Raw genomic sequence first — 24,746 nt, 5'->3', positions numbered from 1 at the left:
CGACGCTGCGGTCTTTCCACGCGTTTTCTACACTTCTGCAATGCCTTTGCTTGTCACTGGGATTAAGCTCCACTTTTTGGCTGGCAAGTGACAAAATAGAATGTTTGACCTGTGCCCACACACACAGAGTTATTAAAAATCCGCTGTCAGCCACAGAGAAGTGGATTGTTTTGTAACCTGTCTTGAACCGACAGAAACGCAATTTTGTGACCATCTAAATGCCGATTTTCTGTTATTTAGACAGTGGAGCAGAGTGCAGTAAACCAGGCTTTTTATTGCAGAGATTTTAGATACAAAACATGCATTAGCACAGTTATCACCCACAGAAACTTAGGTCTCAAGCCACAGTAGCAGTATTAACTCAGCTAAATCGTGCTATACATTTATATAAATTCCTGTGTATCAAACAACGTTAAATTGTACAGTGTCAGCAGAATTACGTGGGTTTGTATGTACGGATACGTGTAGAGCAACACTAGAGGTGACAAGAGCAGCTGCTGGAGAGGAGTGTCCAGTGAACAGATTTAATAGTACTAATGCATATTTCTTGTGTGGACAGGGCCATAATGCTTGCAGTAATGTTAGAATTCAGGGGAGAGACAAACAGACCCCGTATTGTTCGGAGAAGGAGTGGGTTTACACTTTGAAACACCTTTTCTATGGTTTTTGACACTGAAAGCAGCAAGGTGCCACCATGCTTTAAAATTACTTATTTTTTACCATAGTGAGCTTTCTGGTTTGGGAAATCCAACATTTCTGATCTATACATTTCAGTGGTGTGTTTTCTGGTTAAAAAAATTCGCTAGCTTGGTAGTGTGATGCGAAATCCCACTTTTAAAGCTCACAGCTCATTTACAAATGGCGATAGTGGATTTAGTGGCGATAGCGCACAATGAGAGACTCGCTCTGATTTCCGCGGGGGAAGCCAGTGGTGATACACTGAAAAGAAAGCGTAAAGGGACCGCGGGGCCAGAGAATTAGTGATACGTGTATCAGATGGTCTGTTCCTTCTGTATTTAGCCCAGCTGGAGCGGGGGGATACGCCTGGTGTTCTGCCTTCAGCCAGCAATCAAATATCTGCTTGAATTCCTACAGAGATTAAGCAAAAACATGTTTACCGATAGTTAATTTCCGCTGAGAGCACCAGTGCCATCTTTAGCTTAATTTCATTTACATTTGTAAAATATATTGTTAGACTGTAAGGTTTGATTTCTAGCTTTTTTCTTTTTCCGTTTAAAGAGCATCAGCTGTGATTTTACGCCCGACTTTTCCTAATATGTGGATTTACACAATGTACGTTTCCCTTTTTAGCCGAAGGGTGCTGTGGAAGTTCATATGCCGAGCCCCAAGCCGCCTCTCATCACACAGGAAGCAAAGAGACCGTTCAGACGTTACTCCGCTAATATTCACCGCTCTCCACAACTTTTCCATCGTCGTGGGCCGGTGGTTAAAGCTGGGCGATGCTCTTACACAGGGCGGGCTCGTGTCGCGGCGTTCCGACAACCCCAGTGTCGACGGGCGCGATTCGGGGGCTCCCCCGCTATATCTGCAGGTCGGTGGGGGCCCGTCGGCTGCTGGCGTTGCTGGAGAGCGAGGGGCGCCGGGGCAGGGCCGGCCGGGGGCTCCCGCGGCTCCGGCTCTCGTGGGACCCCGAGCTCGCCTCCCCGGGGGACTCCGGAGTGGCTGGTCGGCTGCAGGTCTTGGCGCCAGCGCTGTGACTTTGGGCTGTGCTTGCGCCGAGGCTGCTCTGCCTTCGGTTGCTGTTCTTGGGAAGAGAATTAGCTGAAGCTCCTGCGCCCTCGGCCGTCGCCGAGCAGCTCCGAGATGAACCGATTCTGTGTTGTCTTCTGAAAGCAGTGACGGGCTGAGCTGTGTCGGGCTGCAGCAAAGCTTGAGGTGGCGCTTCAGCGAAGCCTCTCGAAGCGATGTCTGCACTCTGAGCACCAACGGGGAAGTGTTTCCTTTCAGCTTCTTTTTGAGCATCCAGTTTGCCAAGCAAGGCATCGTTATTATTTGTGCTAATATTTGGAGTCTGATTGTCTGAAGCGTTTGTAGCCGGCCTCTTTGGCGATTTATACTCCTGATTGCGACATGTGTAGTTGCTGCTGCTTTCCGTACGGTTATTTTGCACAGACTGAAACGTGGGAGGAGAATTTAGGACGGGGTAGATGGCAGCATCAGTTTGCTTTTCCATCAGGAAGGTGTAACCGCTAAGCGCAGAAGGAAGCGTTTTCTGCGGGGTGGTGGATATTCCCAAAGACGGGTGCGGTATCACCGAGTACTTCTTGGGCTTGTTTCCGTAGGAATTGTCAGGGTCGTCCTTGTGTTTATTGTGCCCACAGAGTCCCAGTTTAATTTTTCGGAATCCTAGGTGGATAATTTCGAGGATATTTAAAAGCAACGACACAGTCGCTATCGATTGCATGAATAATATGAACACGGTCTTTTCCGTCGGTCTCGATACGAAGCAGTCGACTGTGTTTGGACACGGGTCTCTCTGACACTTGTACAGGGGATCTAGATGGAAGCCGTACAGAAGATACTGGCCGATCATAAACCCGACCTCCACGGCAGACCTGGTGAAGATGTGCACCACGTAGGTGCAGAGCAGAGACCCTCGCAGCGGCGCCTTGTTCAGCTTCCTTTGGTCCAGTTGCCGGAGCTCCCTCTCCAGCCTTTTCCGATTTTCGGTCATTTCTAACTCAGTGCTTTCCAGTTCCACTCTTATCTGAGCTTTCTTTTTCTGCCTCTCTTTCTCCAGGGCTCTCAGCCGGTATAAAGCATGACCCATGTACACCAAGGAAGGGGAAGACACGAATATAACTTGCAAGACCCAGTATCTTATGAGAGAGATGGGAAAGGCCTCATCGTAGCACACGTTTCTGCAACCGGGTTGCTCAGTGTTGCATATAAATTCGGATTGTTCGTCGTTCCAAACATCTTCGGTCGCCACCCCGAGGACCAGCATTCGAAATATGAAGAGAATAGTTAACCAAATCTTGCCAATAATGGTGGAATGAATGTGGACCTCCTCTAAAATGCCTCCGAGGAAATTCCAGTCTCCCATTATTATTCTGCCATCTTAACACTAAAATGTAGGAGAGAAGAAAAGCATCAAACACTGTAAAAGCTGGTGGGACAAGATTCTAAATTCCTTTTCAGTGGTGTTTTCTATGGAAATAGCGTTAATTTTCACCTGTAAAGCAGGAGTGTTAAGAAATCAAATGGGAGTTGCAGTCTTACGGCTGCAATACTGACGGCTATAGAGAAAACTTGCTGTTAAGGCAGCCTGCCAAACATGGAAATACTCCTGCCAATCAGTTTATAAATACGCAAGTTGCACCTTTTTTAAAGATAAATTAAAAATAAACAGCAAATTAAAATTAAAACCTACCTTTCTTTGCAAAAATGTGTAAAGTTAAAGATCTGTGGTGTCTGGGAAGAAGTTATAACCCCCACCATCTTCCCTCCGGCCGAGGAAATTTCACATTCTAAGCTGTTTATTTTGCTACAGGAACAAGTGATGGAGCACGAGCTTTGCACATTGAATTTATATTCGCTGGGGATGGAGCGAGGAGAAAATCGATCTGCGGTTCGGTCTGTTACCGCTCCCAGCGTCGTTCAACTCTGACCAGCGAGAGAACCTCGTTTAGAAAGCTCGAAATGAAGAATCTGCAGCTCGAAATCCCTTCAGCTGATCTTCACCCACCCAGCGGCGGCACAAACGCCCTTTAGTGCCGGGCCCCAGCAGAACAGCACCCGCAGCGGGCTCAGACGTTTCCCACACCTCGAACGATCTGCATCTGATGTTCTGGGACGCGTGACCTCGCGGGAAACGGTACGGCAGCCAAACAGCGACCGCACAAGTCGAGCGGCAACGACGTGAATTGGAGCGCAAAGGAGGATTTGATAGCACCGACGCTGCTCTTTACCTTGGTGCAGACATTTTGCAGATGTACATTAACTGTCCTAACCAACATTCAGCGCTTAGGAACAAAATAATTAGCGATGCGAGGAAAGAATACTCATTTCTCTTCCAGGTCTAAAGCCACCTCGGTGCCTTTCACTGGTGGCGGGTTTGCCGCAAAACATCCCCCAAACTTGAACGCCTGTTCTATTTCCTTAGCTCAGGGTCAACCACCACAGAAATCATTCAGTCGTGGAAATATTCTCCAGAGATCAAGCCCTTTTCATTCCTGCTCATCAATAATGTGCACTGAATGCGTACAATTGATTTCTATTTTCTACTGTATTTGTCTGACCCACAATGGTCGGCTGGACATCCAGCGGCACAAACAGCAGCGACGCGTCCTCGGGGCGTTCGGGGTGACACGACTCGCTCCCATCGTTCTCTTCCTGCAGTGAAGGTTGGATTACAAATGATGAACCGCTAATGAGAAACTGGGACAACCGGTCTACTCAATATTGTCTTTAGGGCCACCGAATGCAGCGGTCCTGTGTTTGAGAGCAGAGCAGACCGAGGTGCGTGTTTTCTGAGCTGCCTTACAGGTTCACTTTTGATCGCTAAGACACACGCAAATCAGTAGCTACAGATTAGTGGTTTTGTTTTCATGAGCAAAACTTCTGAAGATGCCCTGGAATTTATCCAAAACTTTAAGTTTTGTGGTTGGTTGGTTTGTTTGGGGATTATTTTTGCCTTTTTGGCCCCATCCCCCCCAGTCTCTAGTTGTCTACTTTTAAGCTTAGATAACACACCCTGTTTCCACTCGGGACGTCTCTTTGCCCCACATAAGTTCTTCAATGTGTTGAAAAGAGCTTCTTGTCCAATAAACAGGACTATGCCAGAACTGGATAAAACTTCACTCGTAAAACAAAGGCGACTGCTGGTTAAAATCTGCTGTTTGGTGTCACTCGTGTGCAGAAGCGCGGCGCACGGCGCCGAGCGAAGGAGCCGGAGCAGCCTTCAGAGCTGCAGCACAAAGCAACCCGCAGGCAGAGCCGCCCGCGGGCGCGCCAGGAATCCCGCAATACGCCACAAAACAACGTGGGGGCTCAGCTGCCCAAGCGCACACTGGGAACGACCACACTACACTCTCCAAACTGGCAAAATCTGCATTTAATTTACAACATAGTAAAGGTTACAGGTAAAAAGCTCAACAGAAAGTGTGAAAAGGCCTATTACATATTACACAAGTGTACAAACTTCTGTACAAAGCCCCAGGTGTTAAACTGTCCCCTCCTGCACTGGGCAGCTATGGCCCATAAGCTCTAAAATAACGAGAGCTTGTTCAAATCCAGGGAGGAGAAGAGCTTTAAAAACCAATGAGCAGTAAAGCTTCGCTTTTCAAGAAAAATCTTGCAAAGATCCACTTGCAAAAAAACACAACAAAAAAACATCCCCCCCAAGAAGATGACCTGTTCAGCTTTTACTTGCCCTAACTAATGTTACCCTAAAGAGTTGCCTTCATAAAGCAGACCGGCTGGAAAACGCAAGTTCTACATACCAGAGAGGAGCAAAACTAAAGGGAGATTTTAAGAGTCCGCATGGAGTATCTGGAAGAGCATCTGAGGCCTGGATGCTGTTCGACAGCAACCGCACAGGAGCTGGAGGGGGAAGGTCCCGGGTTCATCCACAGGACAGTCTGAGCTCCATCCCACGGGGAGGGGAACGAACCAGCCTCTCAAGCCATCGCTCGCGTGAACGGGGGAGGTACCAGCGCGTTTTACATCAACATGATCGAAAGGATCGCTCTGCGCATGCAGAGTGCACCCTGATTTTGGAGCATCCGCTGCTGCAGCCGCCAGCTCGCCCAGCTCGCCCAGCCGGGGACTGCAGAGCGAACTGCTGCGTGCGGCACTGCCAGCCCGGCACACGGCTCCTGGAGAAATCCCCCGAACGACACAGAAATTCGACTACATAGCTGAACTGCGTTATAGAATGTAAAGAAATCCAGAGTCAACCTAAGAAAAACAGCTCTGGCCTTACCTTGTATAAAGACATTATGTCTGAGTACAAGGGAATCGGAGTTTGAAAGGATTTGGAGGGCTAGAGCAACAACCCAACCCAGCTTCTCATTCTATTCCATGTGAAAAAGTGACACAGTCAAACAACGTAATACCATGAAACCAACTTGGGCGCCGTTTTATTCACGGCAAGGCAGATTCTCTACTGGAATTCACATCCCAGCTTTAGGGAGCGCTCAGTTCTCACCCGCTGCTAACGCAGCTGAAACAGCGTGCGGGTGGCGGCTTGGTTGTTAAACGTACAAGACACTGCTGATGGCTGCTCAGTGTTACGTGTCTCGTTGCATCTCGCATATAATCCAACCTCACAGGTTCTGTTTGCAAATAAAACGGAACTACTTAAGTGAAAAGGGCCACCAAGACGCCGTGATGCACCGTCCGACACCGCCGCACGGCCACGGAACCCCCGCTGCTCCTCCGCCACCTCAGCCCCACGCGTTCACCAGCTAACGGGGCGCTGTAGTGTTTTTGGGTGGAAATTAAAACAAACCGCAGCCAGACTGAACTTAAAAAAGGTCCCACATCAGCGGGGGCCTGGAAACATAAAAAAGAAAAGCTGACCTATATTTTGCAAGTTCTAGAACTCACAGCAATGGGATTTCTGAAAGGCTTGGCCCCACAAACATTTACTTCTGATACAGCTGACCTGCTACGAGCAAGTCCAGCAGGAACAACAATATTCATAGTGAGCACGACACCTAAATACACGAATTTGCAGGGTCATCCCATAAATGATAATTAAATTGTATTACTCTGCCCCTTCGACTTACGGATCAAAATTCAGAGTAAGGACCTCTGGGACAGTAATGGCTAAGAAAAGGCTGCCAGAGGTTTTTGATTCAAAAGGAGATGGGAGCTGTATTTTCTTTTTAAACAGACATATAAAAACGTTTGAAGACAGATCTTTAAAGGATATTTCACTTCTCCAATCTTGGTATTCCATCTGGTTAGGACACTGAAATTTTAAAAAGACGATACTGCACATAAAGAGTTTCTGGAGTTCGTAACTCCTGCCCCCCCTCGACAGAACCCAGCTCAGATCAGCAGGGAAGGGGTCGGCTTCTTGCCCGGCCATGCCTCCTTTGCGTATTTCTTCTTCTTGGGTTCATTCACAGCTTCGGGATTAAAGACAGCGGGGTTGGGAGCTGGGTTCATGTTAACTGTTGAGGGCACGACGGGAGTCAAGTCCACATCTGGGGCGAGATTGGGGTAGGGCATGGGCAGCCCCCCAATGAGCGCTGTCCCGTGGACGCCGTGCGACTGGGAACCCGCCTCATTGTGAGTTGGGGGTAAACCCCCATATAATCCTCCGCTGTAGGGGAAGTTTTGCATACGTCGCGATGCAGAATCATCTGTGGTCAATGAGCCTGGATTGTCCAGCCGTTTTTTCTGCAGATGGAAGTATTGAAAGAATTACTCAACATACATGAAACAAGGAATCTCCTTAAACTGGATGCCAAGGCCATTTTCCCCTAAAAGGGACCTAGATCAGCCACACACCAACTGGTTACAGACCATCTCCCAAGAGTTCTTCTGGGTTTCCCTGAAAACCACTGAATAACAAACTCTTAAAGGTGCACAACGCAGGAAGTGAGTTCATTAATGTAATGTATTAATTAGAAAGACGGGAGTTATTCTGTACCTTCACAGGGACAACTGCTGTCTGTACCATGTTCCTGAAGCGCCCAACAGAAGGGTCCACGTCCTCTGCAAAGGCAACAACAGGGAGGCTGTCAGTAGGAACAGGAAAATATAACCATCTATCCGGTAAAGGAACCTGCATGAAGAACTGCTTCACGGCCCTTCTCTCCCAAAGCCAGCGCTGCAGCTCTCGGGAAGCACAAGTCTGCCCAAATAAAGACAGGAGCTAAGGGGACACCTGGTGGTTTTGCCTCAAGGTAAGAAAGGTGAGAGCCAGTGTCGAAGGCTTTACTGAAATCCAGAACGATCACACTGACTGGCTTCCCTTGGTCAACTGGGTGGGTATCCTACGAGAATACTGGAAAAAGGGCCTTAAAGGCATCAACTAAAGACAAAAGCAAAGTACTTACCTGGATTGATGATCTCATCATCATCACTGAATGTCACTCGGGAGTTCTTCCGTTTTCTCTTTGGTCTCTGAATATCCAAGTTTCCTTCCTCAATGGTTAGCGTGGAAATTCTTTTGTTGTGGGCTGTATTAAACTCTGTCAGGTTCTAACGACAAATTTAGAGACGAAGCAGTTTAAGCACCCAGTATGTTGATTTAATTGTGTGATTGCGCGTATCAACAGACCACAGCACACGTGTTCTGCTTCAAGTGTGGACCCTGGGAGGGAAGAGCGCTCCGGTGCCGCAACGCGATGCCCGCAGGGGCGGTGGAGTCTCTGCAGAGACATTCAGAACCTGCCTGAGCACAGCCCTGCGCGACCCGCTCCAGCTGACCCTGCTTGAGCAGAGGGGCTGGACTAGAGGATCCCAAGAGGTCCCTTCCAAACCCAACAATCCTGTAAATGTCACACACACTGCTCTCTCCCTCTTCACTAGACAACTGTAGGAAACAGGGCAGCGTTTGCTGTTACCTGCCAACAGGGAAATGTGGGAAATCACCCCTGATGTGGGGACGTTAATTGGCAAGAGCTTTGTGAGACAACCATTGGACCAGCAGGATTATTAGATCACAGATTCTGGGAAGCAGCGTGACCACAGGCTTATCGTGGCAGAACAAGACACCTCAGGCTGTCTTCAAGGCCAAGAAATTAAGCACCCGAAGTTAAGGAAACAAGTGGGGAACGCTATCCGTTTAGCTGGAAAAGCCATCTAGGTACAACGTGCCATCGCACTCACATCAAGTTCTGTCTCCTCCTCTGGCAGCCCCAGCAAACCCTTGAGCTCTTCATCTTCACCGCCCATCTTCTCGTCTCCTTTAACTGCTGACGGCAGCGTCTGGGGCTTCTCTCGCAGGGTATACGCTCGTGTAGAAGCCCCAAATGAAACTGTGGAGTCAATGGGTATCTGTTGGGGTTTGTGAGCTTCCAAACGGATGTGACCCAAGAACGTGCCATGTGCTGAGAACACCAAAATCATCTGTTAGTCATCAGCTCAGGCTCAGGACATTTAAGTCTTGAAAAATTCAGAAACTGCACATATTTGGTCTGAGATACAAATCACTGAGATACTGCTGAAAACGTTAGCTATGTTCATTTTACCTACCGTCTCACAAACTAAGGTAACACACATCAGAATTCCTCAAAAAGTCATGGAAATAAATGACGAACACCATTTATTTCTGGATTCTTGTAGGTCCCAACGCACCATATCTGGAACCATTCCCTCGCTGGAAAAAACAGTATGTCAGGTTTTAGATCTTGGGCAACTACCCTCAGAAGAGAAAACTGCATTAAAAGTGTGAAGGGAAGGCAAAGTCACCTTCCTTGTGTCTCTTGGCCTCTTAGAAATGTTGTTTTAAGCACCAGAAGCAGATGTAAGCTGGCTGGAGCAAACACTCCTAACACTCACCGCTCTTTCACTAGGATGCTCATTCGGATTACAGTCATCTAGCCACACAGGGCAAATAGCAACAAAAGAGCAAAAAGTCTCAGATTCAGAAGTGTTTAAGCACTGCAATATCGTACTGCTGGCTGGTTAAACGGCACGCTACTTACTGCTGTTCAGATCTATGAGGAAAACCCTCTTGAGATGTTTGTGGTAGACCAAGGCAGCATGGACCCGAGAGCAAGACTGGTGGTCAATGGTGAAATCACACAGATCAGGATTTCTCCCAAAGAGATAGTATTTCTTCTCATCAATGATGAGTTTCTGAGGTAGAATATCAAACAGAAAAGCACATTAGACTCCTACAATCTTTTGGACCTTCCTGAAGGAAAAAAATGAAAAAGAAAATGAATATACAGAGCAAATTCAAACCCAAGCATCACAGCTAATCGATATTTCAGTTCTCTTCTCATTGTAAAATCAGAACAGCTGAATATGGAAGAGTCCTGGTTAATCCCCTCTTTAACAGCCAGCACAAGGCAGGCTGGGAAGGACAATAACTCTTCACAGCAGATCATCTTGCAGCAGAGATTCTCTCACATCTGCTCCCAGTGATTGTTACACATTGCTTGGTGCAGGTGACCCTGGGTCTGGTCCAAGCCAGGAATCTGCGCTACCTGATCTTCAGTCCAGCACAGAGCATCTAAATGACAATTCTGTACAGAAACGGACACAGAGGAGATTTCAGACTTTTAAAATAAAGATGTAATACTATCCTGAATATGCGCTGTGGTACGAATCCCTGTTAGTCTATTCAAGCAAACTGTTAATTTTAGGCTTAAATAAATTAATTGAATTAATTAAATTACTTTATTTGGATTTAGTTTGAGAACAAGATGATAACACCCCAGGACAGAGTTAATGTTTTCCTTCAAGTAACTTTCCATTGTTTTTGAGTTGGAACATAGCAAATCTAAGGACTCACTGTTATCTTGGTTGTCTGGGAACCAAAGTCCTTGTGAGCTCTGCCCACAGGCGCGAGGCAGCTGGAAGGGGACACGGACGGGACAGACCCAGACTGACCACTGAGAATATTCCCCGCCATTAGCACCAGGCTTTATATTTAAGGAGAGTCGGGTTCTTCTGGCTGCAGAGACCCGTTCTGGTTCTGCCCTGTTTCGCTGGAGTTTTCTTTTAATTCGGCTTTCTGCCATTCCACCGTGTTGCAGAGGTCTCTGCGCTTTTCTGCCGCCTTCTCTCTTCTCTCTCTGGCACCAGCTGTTTGGAGCCAGGAGCTGCTTCTTGGGACCAGCTGCACTGAGTATCTTTTGTTTTATATTTCCATTTTATATATATTCTTAGTAGTAGTGGTATAATAGTACTATTTTGTTATTTTATTAAACCACCTTTCTCTCAACCCACAAGTTTCCCCCTCCCCTTTAATTCTCTCCCCTATTTGGGGTGGTGGCGGGGGGAGCGATTGTGACTGCGACACACACTAAACAAGACCGTTCTCACTTGACACTGTTTCAAGAGATTTTTGCAAAGACACAAACGATTTCATAAACCGGAAATATTGCAATAAATCAGAGAAAATATTTTTATCGCCTTTCCTTCAAGATAATGTTTCCAAATTTTTCTGTGCCTCTGAGCTATAACCCAGTGTTATCCTTTATACACTGAGCTTAAACACTTCATGGCTTGTTTTAATGTTGCACTTTCTGGACCCAGCGATCACAAAGTGAACCCCAGATCTCTGCACGAGACCCGGGACACGGACGGCTCGGTAAGTATCAAGTGCTCAGCGATCCACAAGAGGTAAGAAAGTTCTTTCTTGGTTACTGCTGTCTACCGTAAGACACAAACCTGAAAAACTATTTGCCACATGTACCAAACAGGGAAACAGATGGATCACATTGAAAACCTCGCCTGGTTCAGGTTAGCCAGAGAGCTGATGGGAGGAAGAGGGAACCGGGATGTTTGTACCACCAGCTCTCCTAAGGCAGGCAGAGAGCCCAGCCTTACAAAGCCAACTTGGGTGTTAGGGGACAGACTTGCCGGAGCTTACGGAATTGTTTGGCACGCTGCTGCTTCTAGAACTTGTTTAGAAGCTGCTGATATAGAATTCAGAGAACCAATGAAGCATGGGGAGACCCAGACTCTAATTTTGCAGTTACTTACAAGTAAATGTGGAAAACGTTGGGAAATTTTCTACTGCTGGTGTCTACATGTATTATACACCAAATACATACAAAACCTATTTTCATACCTCAATGAGTTTGTCTCCCTTGACTACATCCAGATGTAAGCCAGGTGGAGGTTTCCCTGCCCTAGAAAATAAAGAAATGGAAATATAGTATCAAAATATTGAATAAAAATTTTATTAGTGTTAGAGCTAATACCCTATTAGAGCCACAGAACAAACCTATACAACTGTAAGCAGATTTATTTTGGAGAAAATATGAAAACCCTATAATTTCCTATTGTTCCCTGCAGATTCATTCTAACAACACATAAAACCTGATTTTTTAATAAGAATTAAGTTAACAGGACACGAGACATTTCAGCTGTTACTTCTCCATGTAAAAAAATGTCTACAAAATGAACAGAGCAGCTGGACATGCTGAAGTTCAGGTTCTCCCCCAGCAGCTACACGTATGGATTTGTTTGCCTTACAGAAGACATCAACTCCTCAGAATGATAAAATATTGAAGAGAGATGGCACTGAACAAAGCCAAGTTCCAGCAGAGGTTTTTCAAAGATCAGAACTACAAGCAAAAATTCTTTCTTCTGCATTAGAAACAGAAGAACGTGTTTCTTCAGTTGTTGCCCTTGTGCTCTGCAGGACAGTCCCCGCTCTGGGCCCTACGTCAGGACGATCCCGTGACGAATCTGTACAGACTATTTCCACCATTGATGGCAAATCCTCTACTGCAGGACTACAGAGTAATGGGACAGTCGGTCCAGAAGAGGAAGAAAAGCCCAAGCTGAGCTTAACTCTGGATGGAACATATTGAGTAACAAAAATAACACATGTCAGAAAGAGAGGACAAAGCCATTAAGGCCTTGGGATGTGATGCTCGTAGAAGCACCGGATGGCAGGACTGGAGCTTTCCAGAGGAGCTGGCAGCAGCTCATCTCCTCCGTGGTGCTCAGACCCGCAGCTGGGTCACAGCAGCCCCGTCCAGCTGAAGCTCCGCGGAGGCCGGTCCCACCAGCCCACTGACAAATTGCGAGTTGTAGCTATTAAGGCCATAGGACGACTTCAGTTCTACTGTGTTGGTTTAAAATTAGGTCAATTATTTAAGTTTCTAAATGTGGACTCAGAAGCCTAGATTTAGCCACCTCTCAAAACTCTCGGCCGACGTGCCTGCTGTGCACGCCGCCGTGCCCGGCTTCAAGGACAAGGGGGGATTTCCAGCACTCAGGAGCTCATCGTCTCCAGAAACCATGTGCAGTCACCGCCAGGAACAGCTTCTTCTTGACTCAGAGAAACTGCAGAAGAACAAGCGTTGCCTCTCAACCACACCATTCCAAATATATGGACATCCCAGAGCAAGCCTGACATCCCAACTCATGGTGTGGCAGACAGAGGAAAGAAAGATCCACAATCCCAAAACCGGGACAAAAGGAGAGACTGGCAGTATCTATTAAACATCTGACGGTCACCTCAAAACTACACCCCAGACCATTCGCGCCTCGCTGAAATTCCTTTGACTCGCTAGCAGCACCTCAGAAGGTATGAAAAAGTCTTGAAACTAGAATAGGGAATTGCAATCTGAAGACATTTTCTCATCTCATGGCATGGCTACATTTTAACCCACGGAAAGTACCGGCAACATCTTTCTTCCAATTTTAGATGCATAGCCCATGCCTTCGCTAACACGTATGGAGGAATTACAGTACGTTCATAAACAAGTGCTGGCATGAGCAAGTACTACTAAGCATTCATTATTTCTGATCTGTCTTGAGCTAGTTTAACCACTGGAGACACAAGAATAAGTATTTCATATACTATGAAGAAGTAACTTATAACAGCACAAAATCTAAATCAAAGCAGAACTGAAAACCGATGAAAACCTTGAATTTCATTATAATGCAAGTTGTGAACACTCTTGTATAAAAGCAGCGAGAAAGAAAATAATAAAGATATGACATTTCAAATTTCAAGTTGACCATCCAGAATAATTTTTGGCTTTATCTACTCTATCACGCCACCATTTTACGGAGGCCCATCTTGTCTCGGATAGACGTTTGTTACTGTGGATGTTCAGCACAATTAAAATCCATGAGTAATTCTTCTCTATGAGAGGGTTAAATGGTTTTCCTAACTGAAGCAGGCACTTCAAAACCAGGTGAAAATTTAAAAGCATATCCGCTAAGCACCCATTCACTGAGCACTGTCATCAAAGCACTGGAAGGCAGGGCACCTGTAGTGAAAAACAGATGACTGTGCAATTAGGGACTGCAGTGGTGCACACACACAGGCAGCTCACGCAAATGCTTTTCGGCTCTAACACTGGGTCACTTTCTATGCGATTTAAGATATAACTGCGCACAGCCCGTGAATAATAAAGGCTCTGGCACCCAAGGAAGATGGTACAGCTAAATCCATGCAGTAATGTAGCAAGAATACAAAGCAAACAGCACAGGGCCCCAGATAAATCAATCTTAAGGCCAAAAGGGCTGGACCAGATGATTTGCAGAGATCCTCTCCAACGCGGACTTTTCTGAGACTCTAAAAGCGGCCAAATTCACAATCTCAATGTTGCTGCTCCAATAGATCACTCCCCCCCGACTTCTTAATTCACTATAATTAAAAAAACGCAGGCTAGTTTCACACAGATGAATTTCTTGTAGCGAATACACGTCAAGAGTGTAAAATGCAACGTGCGGTTCATCCCGCGTTCTGTGGCCCCGGGCAGGGCTCCGAGCCCCGGCCCGCGCTGCCCGGCGCCCTCAGGCCGAGGCGGCCGCCATGGCTGCACCCGAGCCGGGCCCCGGCAGACCCAGCGCCCCAGCCGCCGCCCCCGCGGGCCGGGGAGCCCCGGGGCCCGGGCAGCGCCTCAGCCCCACGGCCCTTCCCGCCCCACGCCCGCCCGGCCCGGCCCCCTGGGCCCGGCCCCGCCGCCACCCCCCGGCCCGGCCCGGCCCAGCGGGCACCACACCCCGCCGCTCCCCACGGCACAGGCAGCGGCGAGCGGCCCGGCGGAGCGGGACCCAGCGCCCCAGCGCGCCCGCTCACCAGCTGGGGCACTCGAACAGCGACAGGCCGCCGCCGGAGTTCGCGTTCGCCGCCATCTTGGCTCTGCCCCATTCAGGCGGGCGCGGGGCAGGATGGGAAGCGAGAGGACCGGCGCGGGAGGCGATCCCGGCGTGCAGCGCGCGGCGTGGGCGGGGCCCCCGGGGCCGCTCACTGACGAGTGAAGCACGAGGGGTGCCCCGCGTCACCCCCGGTTTGGACTCGTAACGTCGTTGTGGTTGGAAGAGACCCTGAGGACCATGGAGTCAACCACAACCCACCCCGGCACCGCCCCGTGTCCTGAGACCCTCATCTCCATGTCCAGCCCTCCAGGGCTGGTGACTCCAGCACTGTCCTGGGCAGCCTGTTCCAATGCCCCACAGCCCTTTGGGGGAGAAATTGTTCCTAAATCCACCCTCAACCTCCCCTGGCGCAACTTGAGGCCGTTTCCTCTGCTCCTGGCGCTTGTTCCTGGGGAGCAGAGCCCGACCCCCCTGGCTCCAAGCTCCTTTCAGGCAGTTCAGAGATCAGAAGGTCTCCCCTCAGCTCCTGTTCTCCAGCTGAACCCCCAGGTCCCATCACCATTCAGACTCAAAGTTCTACCAACAGGCAACTTAGTCCAAGTTGTCCCAACACAGTTCTGGGGCAACAGATTTCTTTTTCTGCACGGGATGTTGTGTATGTCCATGTGAAAGTTACTCAGTGGTTCATCAGAGACCACAGAACTAAAGCTGGAGGGAACGCTGCTGTTGCTGATGTTAAGTCAGAGGGAGCTGCAAACATACCAGTGCCAATGTCTAAACTGCAAGAGAAAGAAGCTCCAACATAGGCTTTTAAAAGTGTTTATTGATGGTTATTAGATGGAATGATGGCGCAATAGTGCAAACCACTGTGCAACCGGGAGAACACGCTCCCTTCCCAGCTTTCACATTTACTTTATGATACAGGAGACATGGAATAAGGATTAAATACAAAATGGGTCAGTCTGCTGCATTTACCGCGCTCCATTGGGCTTTGGACAGGCTGCTGTTCCCTCAGTGCACGTCAGTTCAGAGCTACATGGAAGGAGTGGCTGCTACGTCCTGTCCAGCTCTACCAGCGAGACCGTTCCAACCACCCATCGTGAATTCGCACACACATCCTCAGCCTGGAGAACCTGGCACTTGGCTCAGCCAGCTCCTGCACTTTCTGTTTCACAAAAAACGGACAATACCAGATGTTCACAAGCCACACGTAATATTTACTAGTACACACTACAGTTGAGCTTCAAAAGTACTTCTTCAGAAGCAAGATTTCAGCTAGTACTCACCTATCTTGCTAGCTTGTAAACTTAGGTGCCCACTTCCTCATCTCGGCATGATTTTCTCCCTGGAAGCTTCTAGAAACAACTAGGAGAGAGCAGCTAAACTCTGTATTTCTAGGGCTTGAGAGCCAGCGTTGGAAGAAATTTATTTGTCCAATAATAAACCACCAGCTAGTTTCTCTAAGGAAGCTGCATTCTTCAATTATAAATCAAAGAACATCCTGTCTCAAATGGTGCATTTTGGAAAACAAACGACCCCACCACACTCAAAAATTAAACACGGTTACACGTCTCAAGGCTGAACTGACCAGCACATAGTGGTTCCAACCATCACCCGTGCTTTCCAATTCTGTAACATCACCTTTCTGCCCAAGCGAATCGAGAACCACAGCCACTTGGAGGTAATAAAACCATGGGGCAGATACTGGAGACTTTAGAAACTGCTGGATTCAGGCAATGTGAATCGGTGCTGTGCCCTCTTTGAATGCCACTCTTATTCCAGTCCAGCAAAGTTACCGATAAATACAACAAGTTAAGTTGTGCCATTTGTCATAAACAAGGCATCTCCAATTATGCATCACACTTCAGCATACAGTTGGGACAGGGAATAATACATTACAGAAAGCAAACCCACAAGATTTTAGTTACATAAAACAATATAATTTGTAAATAAACTGATAAATACTGTCTCCATGGTTCACTAATTCCAAATACTAGTTATCTGCACATTAGTTGCTAATATCTATCACTAGAAGTAGTTCCAGCTTGCGCTCTCTCAGGGTGGTCAATTCATTTGAGACTAGTCAGCCTGTTCACTCTGAGGGGAAAAAATCTCAGCCATGAGACTAAGTTCCATGGGGAGGTTTCGTCGCCTGCCAGATAATGAGTCCTATGATTAGAGAAGCCACAGCAAGGCCAAGAATCAGGATACACATCTTCTTACGGGACTTTTTCTAATAAAAGAAGAAAAAAAAGCCACTGACACGAGGAAGAGATGACAAGAGGAAAAAGCATGTCTACCGGTTACTAACTGTGGTGAACTAGAGCACTCGACACCCGTACTTACTCAAGAGAAGTAACGAGTGCGTGATCCTACAGATAAAGGTGTTTAGTTTTAGGAGCACAGAGGTCTAAGAAATGAAATTAAGTCCAAATGTGACAAGTTTTGCTTCTCTTAAGGAAAATGCAAGCTCTGCTTCAAGTTGGCTACAGAAAGAGGAATTGACAACATCTACCACGTGCTCTCATCCCGATGGACGTCACCGTGGCTTCAAAGGAAAGCCAAACGCCTCTTTGCGATTTAGATTTTCCAGCTAAGACCAAGTAAACTGCTAAGCAGTTCTCTGGTACAGTCTCCCCTTGGCCAATTGGGGTTGGTGTGGAAATAGTATTGCATTTCTACAGTTTAAATTATCTAATATACAGTTACTGTACTTGGATTTTACAACTTCAATCATTATATTAATCATAGGAAACTCCAGTCTGTCCATATGCCTACAGTCTATGTCCATAGATACCAAGTTTGAGGACAGTTATACATAACCACATCTCCATCCAGAAAACCACATTTAATACATGGCAAATAGCTCCCAAACTGAGATTTATAACACACCTCAACACTTTATATAGGAAACCACGGGGAGAGAAAACACTACTAAATGCTGCCAGGTGGTAAGAGCTACTTCCCCTCCCTTGCGCTACCCAGCACTGGAGTTTTGTCACCTTCTGGGAATCCCGTGTGGAAAACTGAAGTCCCAGCAGTGAAATTGCGTATGGGACGGACTGAACCCTTATTCCTGCACAGAACATGGACACACGAGGACAATACTGATGAAAGGAACGTACAGAAAACACTGAATATCACACACAAAGGAGATTTAAGCAGCAGTGAGAACCACTGCAAGAGATTTGATGGGACAGGGAGGGCAGACTATGGGAGAGAAACTCGGCAGTTAGACAGAATGCTGCAAATCCCAGTCACCAGGAGCTGCCCTGGTCTGGGCAAGGAGTTCTACACATCGGCCTCTTGTCCGATACATTTACAACATCAGAATTTGCTCTTTTTTTACTGTTCTGCTAAATCCTGAAAACAGCAAAAGCAGCTACACATTTCAACTTGCTGAGCACACCTCCGTGCAGGAGACTGACTGCAGATCCTCTGAAGTAAAGGCCAACTCCAATGCCATGTTTTTGACTCAAGTGCGTTAACTATTCCTTGCAGCACAATTTGGAGCGAGTGCCAGCTCGCACAAGCTGTTTTTAATGACTTGGTTTGTGTGCTGCAGTCCTTGGTATGTGTCTTGTTATCCCTGTTCCATTATTGCTCAACTGCACATTGACAATAACGTAAGCACGCAGAATTTACCTGATAATAGGCAGCTCTCTGTAGCTGCTCGCTGGCTCTTTCCACGTGGACTTCCGCACTTTCCACATTTGCCTCTATGCTATCTACGGGAAAATAAGAGAACTCATTGTAAAATATCTAAGAGCTTCAGGGTTTAAAAAGAAAAATCTGAAATACGATACTTTTATTACGAAATACTGGAAAATGTAAACTATGTAGGCCAAATATGCAACTGAACTAAAAACAAACTTCCTGTTATCCAAACACACTTACCAATCATGTCTCCTTGGTCATGAATCATCATGGCTAAATCCTTAAATATCTGATTGACATCCAGAATGTCTGCCTGAAGACAACAGTTCGACAAGTTATAGCAAACACGGGTTACAATCTTTCTAAGCCTCATTCTTGGCAGTGATTCCAACCATTGCTCAGAATGTCAGAGCAGATCCCATCGTTCACTGACTGAGGCGACTTGATGCTGCTGCCTATGGAACTTGGGGTTAATCCAGGAGCCTCCAGTGCTCCCGCTACTCAGTATTTGTGTCATCGCTCTGGCAATCGCCACAGTACGGAACTGAGATGGACACTGTGACAGGAGCTCCCCTACCATCTCTGAAGGACCACCAGTCAACACCAAAGGAAAATATACCTAATGTCCTTCAACAGGAGCAGGGAGATTGATCTCGGCATCAATCCTCTCTACGAGGAACTCTGCTCCTCCACCTGCAGATCTCCTCAGCCCAGCCCATTAGTTAGCACTGCACGACTTCTTTGGTTTATCTCCCAATACTGTTAACTGTGCAGGATCTACTGGTCACCTCTAATTGCCTGATTGCTGTTTCTCTTTCTTTAATGAGTTCAAGGTCCTGTTCAGTTATTGCCACATCATCTTCCTGAGACTGCATTTGATTCCAATCTTCACCACTGCAAAGAGACAGAAAGAAAGCACAGTTCTTTTTCCCAGTAGAGCTGCTTCCACAGACCCTGGCCCAAGTTACAAAAACTTTAGCTACGCATAGTTAGACCTACACATCAAGAGTACAAGAAGCTGTTACCTATCAAATGAAACAAGCTGTTCTTCTCTGAACCGATCATCAGCCTGGAAGAGAAAAATGAGTTATTAGTCTTGCAGGCTACCAGGACCGCTTGCAAAATCAACAGGAGTATCTTAAGACAAAGGCATCTATTGTCCAGAGAGCTCTTTGACAACGCCACTGTCACTTCAACTTTCAGATTTAACTTCGGCTAATCAAGATTAGATTGAGATTCCTCTTTAGATTTTAGATTCAGTTTGTCTCCGCAAATCAGAGGCAACCGAGAGATCAAAAGCAGCTAGTCCGTTTACTCAGATTAGCCATGACCGTTTGGCACTTCCTTTCTCAACATGTAATAAAACCTTAGAGCATAATCCAACTGATACATGTGTGCTCTTGTTAATTAAGCCTGCACACTTAACACAAAGCCCCAAGGCATGGGGAGAAAAATGCTTTCGCTGGCCTTTTTATTAGGGATTCTTAGCAGCCACAGGAGTTTGTCAAAACATAATACGGAGGAGGTTTGAATGTACACTGGAGATATTAGCAGGACGGAAACTATAAGAGAATAAGGAAACATAGAGTGAAATTTAAGATGTGATTTAAGGTGTGGTAAGCAGCCAACTGACCAATTTACAGCCTAGGGCTGACATCAAGCAAAGAGCAGCCTGCAATACTTTGCTGTTAACTACACTTTGCCTCCCCATCTCATCCTCCATAATATCTGCAACTACCAGGATTCCTTCGCTCCTCTACTAACATTGACAAGGAGGACACTGAAACGAGTGCCTGGTGCTTACAACATCTGCAACGACAAAACTAACGCACCGAGGCCTCGTCTGCACTCAGTGATGTGTCAGCGGATGGCTATGAAGCTGGGAGACAAGGGCAAGGGCTCTCAGAAGACTTGTAGATCACTACAGCAACACAAGACTCCTGTAAATACTCACAGAGATCCGGGAGCCAGCTCTCGCCCTGGCTACAGTCTCTTTTTCCTTCTCTGACACTCGCCTCTGTACTGCCTGGAAGTTATTTAAGGCCGCAGAGAAGTCATTCATTAAACGTTCTTTCTGAAGCCTCTGTTGGCGCTGAAGAATTGAAGCAAAAACAAGTGTTCAGATATTGCCATTCACGATAATGTAACTGTCAAACTTTCAAAACAAACCCCATCATCATCATCATCATCACAACAATGAATGCTGGCACGCAAGTGATCTTCTGGATCCAGCATTCTGAGGCACTCCAGAGAACACAAAGCCCAACATATTTTCTAAGCCTAAGCTAATTTCATGGAAGTAGTGATTTAAGAACACATCCAGACCTGCTCAGATGCAGACAGAGGAAGCGGCAGAGACCCCAGCTCCTTTAGATATTCATTTGTCTCTTTGGCAAGGCGGTTTGCAGAATGCTGTAGCTGTTGTCTGAAATCAAAGTTCAAAAGCAGTTACACAAGCTTCTACCTAAAAAACAGTCTGTGAGCATTTCAGTTTGGAAAATAATCACCATGTAGGGGTTCTGAGATCACACATCTTCATGGTGGGGTTTTTTCACCCTAGTGGAACAGAGATGTACTCTCAGCTTTTACCATCAACTTGACTCTGAACTTACTTTCAAGTTTTAAGACTCCAGAAATTACTCTTCTCATAACTTGCTGTTTATACTTCACAAGTTTGTAAAAGCTGCACAGACAGACAGACAAACAGACTCCTTGTTCAGTCTCTCTAGCAGTCAGTTTGGACCACGCCTGTTTGAATGTCTTCTAGATCATCCCCTGCTGGCATACAATATTTTTGAAATTACATGTGGCATTTTGGCTGCCACACAGGATTGCTAATCTTCCTAGTGCGTAAATCCACCTGTACTACAAGCTACTTTTTCATCAATTATGGGTCTTCTTGCTGTTTTTCCTTATTGCTCTTATGTGAGGAACAAGCACCTACAGACAGAAGGAAAGAGAACCTTGACAAACATCAGCCCATTTAATACTTACAGGTTCTCCTGGAGCTTGCTGGAATCCTGCTTGGTTCCCAGCTGGCTCATCAAATTCTTTATTTGAGTAGCTGAAGATAAAGAGATCACAAGATGAGTTAGTAAGACAAGTTCTAGTGTATTTTACTCCTTCTTGGATGCATTCTAGCATGACAACCATACGACCAAGAAACTGCAACGCCATTTACTTAACGACAATCTGTTCAGCAGCAGAACGCTTCCTGCGGAACTCTGTCAGCACGTTCAAGAGGAAACAAGCAGATCAACATCGGTCATCAGAAATTCCTGCGCCAGCAGCTCCCCCCAGGTCCCCCACACAGGGCGGGGTGACAACCTTCGCGCGCTGATTCCACTCGGGCACCTCACTGAAGGCACCTCAAGGCGAGCAGACGCCGCGCTCTTGCCATGGGGACAGAGGGTTTCAGTTCTGCTGGGGAATCCCAGAATCACAGCCTGGCTGGGGTTGAAGGGACCTCTGGAGACCATCCAGTCCAACCCCTGCTCACGCAGGATCACCGAGCAGATCACACAGGATCCAAGGGGTTTGAATGTCTCAGAGAAGGAGACTCCACACCCGCTCTGGGCAGCCTGGGCCAGGCTCTGGCACCTCCCAGCAAACAAGTTTCTGCTCATGTTCACATGGACACTCCTGTGTTTCAGTCTGTGCCTGTTGCCCCTCACCCTGGCGTCGGGCACCACTGAACAGTCTGGTCCATCCTCTGACACCCACCCTGAGATATTGATCCATTGATCACATCCCTCTCAGCTTCTCTTCCCCAGCTCAACAGCCCCAGCTCTCAGTATCTCCTCATCAGAAAGATGCTCCAGACCCCTCAGCATCTCTGTGTCCCTCCCTGGGCTCTCTCCAGTGATTCCTTGTCCTTCTTAAACTGGGGAGCCCAGAACTGGACCCAGACCCCAGATGTGGCCTCCCCAGGCAGAGCAGAGGGAGACGATTCACCTCCCTGACCTGCTGCCCACACTCTTCCTCACACACCCCAGGTACCATTGGCCTCTTGGCCACAAGGGCACATTGCTGGTTCATGGCCAACCTGTTGTCCACCAGAACTCCCAAGTAAAATGGTATAAACGACATAAACACCGCATGGGAACTGACAACAGCGCATATTTCACCCAGGCCAGAGGCGGCGGACCAGCTGTTAATTACAGCGCGGGGAGGGGGACGCTGTTCTGCGGCCGCGGGGAAGCGGGGCCCGCACCCCCGGGAGGCCTCGGCCCGCCCGGCGCCTCCCACCCCACACCGGCGAGGCGGCCGCTCCCCGCGGGGCTCCGCCGGGCCGGGCTGCCCCTTCCTGCCTGCCCGGCCCCGGCCGCACTCACTGTACTGCGCGATGCGCTGCACGTTGGCGCTGCATGTCTGGATGATGCCGCCGAAGTCCCTCGGCGGCGGCGCCCCGGGGCGGTGCGGGTCCAGCGGCCCGTACGACATGGCCGGGTCGGGAGGGAGCGCGGCTCCGCCGGGCCCGGCTGACAGCGCCCGCCGCTCTGTGCGCATGCGCGGCCGCCAGGCGCTGCTGACGGAACGTCCGCATATGCGCGGGGCGCGGCCGGCGGCGCCTGCGCGCTAGAGGGCGGTGAGGCCGCGGGGCGCCATGGCAACGGGGCGCCATGGCAACGGAGCCCGCGTCTGCTGCTGGAAGGACCCACAGGACCATGGAGTCCAGCTCCTGTCCCTGCGCAGGACACCCCGCAGCTCACACCGTGTGTCTGAGGACGTTGTCCAGTCTCTTCTTGAACGCTGTCAGGCTTGGGGCTGTGACACCCCCCTGGGGAGAAAGATTTCCAGGGTCCTGGCTCTTGGCTCTGATTTCTGTGGGTGCGAAACGTGAAGATGTCGCTGCTGTTACACACAGTCCACGCATCCTCCCGTGTCTGGAAAGGAGGAAGGAAGAGACCAGCATCAGCTTCCGAACAGTGACCCCAGTAGCGTGAAAACCAGGACTCGCACCCAGCACCCGCGGCCTCAGCGCTGTGGTTCTCGCCCGGTGCCACCGGGTGGCAGCAGCGCCCCGTGGGACGCCCTGGGTGGCCCTGGGTGCCGGGGGACTGGGGACCCTTCCTGCCTTCCCTGCCTCTCTCTGGCCACTACGGCTGCTTAGTGGCGATGCTGTCACCACTGATGTCCCCTGAGCAATCATAGCCCCCAGCACCTCGTGCAGGGACACTATAGAATCATGGGATCATTTAGGTTGGAAGAGACCCTCAAGATCATCAAGTCCAACCATAAGCTAATTCTAGCACTAACCCATGTCCCTGAGAACCCCATGTCTCTGTCTGCCCAACCCTCCAGGGCTGGTGACTCCAGCACTGCCCTGGGCAGCCTGTTCAATGCCCCACAGCCCTTTGGGGAAGAAATTGTTCCTAAATCCAACCTCAACCTCCCCTGGCGCAACTTGAGGCCGTTTCCTCTGCTCCTGGTGCTTGTTCCTGGGGAGCAGAGCCCGACCCCCCCTGGCTCCAAGCTCCTTTCAGGCAGTTCAGAGATCAGAAGGTCTCCCCTCAGCTCCTGTTCTCCAGCTGAACCCCCAGGTCCCTCAGCCGCTCCATCACACTTGTGCTCCAGCCCCTCACCAGCTCCGTTCCCTCCTCTCCACTCGCTCCAGCACCTCAAGGGTTTCTTTGCATGAGGGGCCCAAACCTGTGCTGGGATGGGAGGAAAGTCTCCTCGCAGCGTGTCCCCGCTCTGCTCTGCTTTACACTGGCTCCCACGAAGAGCTGAGCTTAAGGCCGTGGTGTGGAATTGGACTCAGCTATCCATAGTGCTTTGTCTCCCCTTCATCCTACAGATGGAAAAAGCCTTCTGTCCCACTTCCAGCCCCTTTCCACCAGGCATCGAAATAGGCTCCAACTGTCAGAGCTGAAGAGGAAAGGAAAAAACAGGGTGTGCTTTTCAGAAAGTACCAGGATCCCAGAAACTGTGTCTTTGTTAGAATCGTCTGAGAGCTATTTTGACTTAAACTGAGTCCTTATAGGAGTTCTCATCTGGTGCCTCTGGGCTGATGATGCACAAGCTGCAGCGAACGCTTCTGTGCAGGACGTGAACCAGGGTCCCCTGCCACGTCCCTGCCAGGCCGAGGGGACCCCGATGGCCATCGCGCCCTGAATGCCTGAGCTTGCCGAGCACACGGAGGCAGATGCAGGGTTTTGCATACTGAGAACATAAGGAGGGCTTTTCTGAGCTCTACAAGCTGCTTATTCTTTACAGCGTACTGACACCAGAACGGAAAGTGCCTTTTCCTGAAACTGGCTATTTATAAACAGCCTGCTGTGCTGAGCCTTCGCTTGCGAGGGGGCAGGGACTCTTGCAGCTTTTCTTTCTCTGCCTTGAGTTCACCCAGCGATCCTCCAGAC

General features: G+C 48.5%; 3 protein-coding genes and 1 non-coding gene across 6 annotated transcripts; all 4 read right to left on the bottom strand.

Moving 5' to 3' along the window:
- Positions 1–262: 262 nt before the first annotated feature.
- On the bottom strand, positions 263–4,883 carry GJA9 (gap junction protein alpha 9). Its single transcript, XM_005509657.3, has one exon. It carries the CDS (start codon positions 3,065–3,067, stop codon positions 1,541–1,543), a length of 1,527 nt encoding a protein of 508 aa, XP_005509714.2. The 5' UTR covers positions 3,068–4,883; the 3' UTR covers positions 263–1,540.
- Positions 4,884–5,062: 179 nt separating this feature from the next.
- Positions 5,063–14,853, bottom strand: PPP1R8 (protein phosphatase 1 regulatory subunit 8). Of its 3 annotated transcripts, XM_065041415.1 has the most exons (8): positions 14,705–14,775; positions 11,729–11,789; positions 9,630–9,783; positions 9,178–9,301; positions 8,812–9,032; positions 8,037–8,181; positions 7,628–7,692; positions 5,063–7,374 (listed from the first exon to the last, which is right to left on the bottom strand). In XM_065041415.1, exons 5-8 carry the CDS (start codon positions 8,875–8,877, stop codon positions 7,021–7,023), a joined length of 630 nt encoding a protein of 209 aa, XP_064897487.1. In that variant the 5' UTR covers positions 8,878–9,032; positions 9,178–9,301; positions 9,630–9,783; positions 11,729–11,789; positions 14,705–14,775; the 3' UTR covers positions 5,063–7,020. The 3 variants fall into 3 exon arrangements, with proteins under 3 accessions (XP_064897487.1, XP_064897485.1, XP_064897486.1); XM_065041413.1 differs by lacking the exon at positions 9,178–9,301 and having other exon boundaries at positions 14,705–14,853; XM_065041414.1 differs by lacking the exons at positions 11,729–11,789; positions 14,705–14,775 and having other exon boundaries at positions 9,630–11,711.
- LOC135576448 (small Cajal body-specific RNA 1) lies at positions 11,097–11,262 on the bottom strand. Its single transcript, XR_010468194.1, has one exon. It is a non-coding gene; the product is annotated as a small Cajal body-specific RNA 1 (non-coding RNA).
- Positions 14,854–15,527: 674 nt separating the features above from the next.
- Positions 15,528–22,920, bottom strand: STX12 (syntaxin 12). The gene is made up of 9 exons (XM_065041416.1): positions 22,716–22,920; positions 21,376–21,445; positions 20,707–20,806; positions 20,336–20,473; positions 19,407–19,450; positions 19,170–19,275; positions 18,622–18,694; positions 18,370–18,452; positions 15,528–16,957 (listed from the first exon to the last, which is right to left on the bottom strand). The coding sequence occupies exons 1-9, from the start codon at positions 22,888–22,890 to the stop codon at positions 16,850–16,852; spliced, it is 897 nt and encodes a 298-aa protein (XP_064897488.1). The 5' UTR covers positions 22,891–22,920; the 3' UTR covers positions 15,528–16,849.
- Between the last annotated feature and the right edge of the window lie 1,826 nt (positions 22,921–24,746).

The sequence above is a fragment of the Columba livia genome, chromosome 26, assembly GCF_036013475.1.
Source record: "Columba livia isolate bColLiv1 breed racing homer chromosome 26, bColLiv1.pat.W.v2, whole genome shotgun sequence".
Classification (NCBI taxonomy): Eukaryota; Metazoa; Chordata; class Aves; order Columbiformes; family Columbidae; genus Columba; species Columba livia.
Note: the sequence above shows the minus strand (reverse complement) of the source record. Positions and strands in the feature narration are given on the sequence as shown.

Bases quoted from the DNA above. Each gene is read 5' to 3' on its own strand.
- PPP1R8 (XM_065041413.1), bottom strand. From the start codon at position 14,760: ATGGCGGCGAACGCGAACTCCGGCGGCGGCCTGTCGCTGTTCGAGTGC. The intron at 11,790-14,704 runs GTGAGCGGGCGC...TTTATTTTCTAG, and splicing joins CTGTTCGAGTGCCCCAGCTG to GGCAGGGAAACCTCCACCTG. The intron at 9,784-11,728 runs GTATGAAAATAG...ATTCTACCTCAG, and splicing joins AGGGAGACAAACTCATTGAG to AAACTCATCATTGATGAGAA.
- STX12 (XM_065041416.1), bottom strand. From the start codon at position 22,890: ATGCGCACAGAGCGGCGGGCGCTGTCAGCCGGGCCCGGCGGAGCCGCG. The intron at 19,451-20,335 runs GTGAGTATTTAC...TTTCTCTTCCAG, and splicing joins GAGCTGGCTCCCGGATCTCT to GCTGATGATCGGTTCAGAGA. The intron at 19,276-19,406 runs GTAACAGCTTCT...GTCTCTTTGCAG, and splicing joins CAGCTTGTTTCATTTGATAG to TGGTGAAGATTGGAATCAAA.
- GJA9 (XM_005509657.3), bottom strand. From the start codon at position 3,067: ATGGGAGACTGGAATTTCCTCGGAGGCATTTTAGAGGAGGTCCACATT.